Source organism: Mus caroli, chromosome 7 (assembly GCF_900094665.2).
Source record: "Mus caroli chromosome 7, CAROLI_EIJ_v1.1, whole genome shotgun sequence".
NCBI classification, from domain to species: Eukaryota; Metazoa; Chordata; class Mammalia; order Rodentia; family Muridae; genus Mus; species Mus caroli.
Window position 1 is genome coordinate 129,566,860 of NC_034576.1, and position 2,974 is coordinate 129,569,833.

At 42.6% G+C, this 2,974-nt stretch overlaps 1 protein-coding gene and 1 non-coding gene across 4 annotated transcripts in view; both read left to right on the forward strand.

Moving 5' to 3' along the window:
• The window catches only part of Srcap (Snf2 related CREBBP activator protein), a 46,866-nt gene that overhangs the window by 12,758 nt on the left and 31,134 nt on the right, over positions 1-2,974 (forward strand). For all 3 annotated transcript variants that reach the window (XM_029479224.1, XM_021169182.2, XM_029479225.1), the window contains 3 exons: positions 259-481; positions 597-871; positions 2,850-2,943. In XM_029479224.1, coding sequence (XP_029335084.1) covers positions 259-481; positions 597-871; positions 2,850-2,943 — 592 coding nt within the window. The remainder of the gene's footprint in view (positions 1-258; positions 482-596; positions 872-2,849; positions 2,944-2,974) is intronic.
• LOC115031624 lies at positions 2,325-2,454 on the forward strand. The gene has a single exon (XR_003837297.1). It is a non-coding gene; the product is annotated as a small nucleolar RNA SNORA30/SNORA37 family (small nucleolar RNA).

The following is a 2,974-nucleotide window of genomic DNA, read 5'->3' on the forward strand; positions in this document are numbered from 1 at the left end:
ATCCAGTTGAAGATGGATTTGTTAATGTTCTCCAGCTCCTAGATACTAAGTTGATACCATCTTGTGTTTATGTTGCTGTTGTTTGTTTTTGGTTTTTTTAGAAGTACCATATAGATCAGAAGCCCCTTAAAGATTTTTAGTTTTAATCTATATGACCAAGCCAAAGTCTAGCATAAAGGTAGTATCTCTAAGTAGTTGGCTAAGAATATATAAACAAGTGAATATATAGGTGACTGATATCTTTTGTGATTATGGTAGGTGGTACAATTCAAACAACAGTCTCGGCTTGAAGAAAAACGTAAGAAAGCCTTGGACCTGCACCTGGACTTCATTGTAGGGCAAACTGAGAAGTACTCAGACCTTCTGTCTCAGAGCCTTAACCAGCCACCAGCCTCCAGCAAAGCTGGCTCCTCCCCTTGCCTTGGTTCTTCCTCAGCAGCATCCAGTCCTCCACCCCCAGTTTCTCGACTGGATGATGAAGGTGTGTGTGCTCTTTGGTCCTGTTACTCTTCCCCAAGTGCCCTTTCCAGAGCTGAAAAACCCACCCTGTGGCTTGCAGGGCCCGTGGACTTTGTGACCTTGTTCTCCTGCTATAGATGGGGACTTTCAACCCCAAGAGGAAGAAGAAGAGGATGATGAGGAGACCATTGAGGTTGAAGAACAACAGGAAGGCAATGATGCAGAGACCCAGAGGCGTGAGATTGAACTTCTTCGACATGAGGGAGAACTGCCGCTGGAAGAGCTGCTCCGTTCCCTCCCTCCTCAGTTATTGGGCGGGCCTCTTAGCCCCTCTCAAACACCTTCTCATGACAGTGATGCCCAAGATGGGCCTGAAGAAAATACTGAAGAGGAGCCATCTCAGGATTTAGAGGTATAAACAGAAGAAGCACAGGAAGAAAGATTTGAGGGGAAATAGATGTAAGGTTTCACTCTGAAATCCTGTGCATAGGGTGATCCATGGTTTTAAGAATCTGGGTGAAGGACAGTTAGGGTTTCATTGATAGGAATTGATCATTTGCAAACCAAGTTGAACCCTGCAACTGGCAAGGTTTCTAATATAATGGAAGCATTTATTGTACTTTTAAAATTCCTAGGGGGAGGGCTGGAGAGAAATAGCTTAGTTCATTCCCTCATCTGGCTCATAGAACAAGGTGTGTGCAGTGGTGTTACAGTAATCACAACGTTAAGAGCTTCCTTCTCTAGCTAATCAGTGAGCTCCGAGGTCATTGGAGAGTGAGTGAGGAAGACACCAAACAATGTGCTCTGGTTTCCACAACCATGTACAAACAGGCAGATTATTTATCTGTGTGTGTGTGTGTGTGTGTGTGTGTGTGTGTGTGTGTGTGTGTGTGTGTGTGTGTATACAAAAATTGTTAGGTGATACAAATTTGGAAGTTGTGATAGTCATCTTAAAAATCTTTTGGGGGGCACTGTAGAGATGGCTCAGCTGTTAAGAGCACTGACTGGTCTTCCAAAGGTCCTGAGTTCAATTCCCAGCAACTACATGGTGGCTCACAACCATCCCTAATGAGATCTGATGCCCTCTTCTGGGTGTCTGAAGACAGCTACAGTGTACTTAGATATAATAAAGAAATCTTAAAAAATCTTTTGGACCTTTTATACCATTGGTCCATATGTTCTGCATGTTAAGGTTGGTTTTTTAAATTACTGTTATTGTAATTAAAAAAATTTATGATCTCTTATTTGTAATTATAAACACAGGTTTATGTGTCTGTGTATGGATATGCATACACGATAGCAGATACCAACAGAGGCTAGAGTCTTTAGATCCCCTGGATCTTACAGATGGTTTAGAGTCACTTGATAGGGGTTCTGGGAATTGAACTTAGGTCTTCTAGAAGTGGAATAGTGTTCTTAACCAATAAGCTATCATTCTAGCCCTTGATTTAGTTATTTTTAAATTTCATTCTATTTACTTACTTTTTGAGACAAGGTCTGTGTAGTCTTGCCTGGCCTGGTACTCATGTAGATTAGGATAACCTAAAAAAAATTACTAGAATTGTGTCTGTGTGTGTATACATATGGAAGTCAGAGAACAATTTTGTGGCATTGATTCTAACCTACGTTTACATGAGTCCAAGGATTGAGCTTTGGTTGTCAGGCTTGGTGATAACCATTTAGCCCCTCTCTCTTCTTTTGGTGGGGAGGGGATTAGGTAGTTGTTTGGGTTTTGTTTTTGAAAGAGAGCCTTATTATGTATGCCTGACTGGCTTGGAACCTATTGTGTGGACCAGTCTGGCCTCAAATTCAAAAAGCTCTGCCTATAGAATGCTTGGATTAAGGGCATGGTCCCCCTTTATTTTCTAGCACTTTTCACAGGTCCTTCCTTTGTCAGTGGGGTCAGGATTTGGTAGCTGGTGCTGAGATGAAACCCTTGATTACATCCTTGCCCTGATACTGTACCAGTGGCAGCTGTCACTCAAGGGAACAGTGATGTTTTTCTGATCTACATTACATCTTTGTCTTTCAACTCTTTTTGTTTGTTTGGTTTGGTGGTTTGGATTGGTTTGGTTTTTGAGTCAGGGTTTTTCAGTGTAACATCCCTGGCTACACTGGAACTGACTTTGCAGACCAGACAGGCCTCAGACTCACAGAGATCCCCTGCCTCCTGAGTTCTGATATTAAAGGAAGGTATGTGCACCACATAGGGTCTTGTTGTTTGCTGACTCTCTGGCTGACCTAGAATTCACTATGTAGACTAGGCTGGCCTCCAACGCAAGAGTTGCCTCTGCCTCCCCAGTGCTAGGATTAAAGACGTTCACCAAAGCACCCTTTCAACTTTGTGTTCAAATGTTAAATCCTTCCACTCCTTACCCTTCCCCATACAGGTACACCCTCCATCTTCCGCTGTCACACAATGTAACAAGCAGCGTTGGCATCCAGATGAAGATGATGAAGAGTTTACTGCTAATGAAGATGAAGGTCAGACCTCTTCTGTCATTTTTTTTTTTTT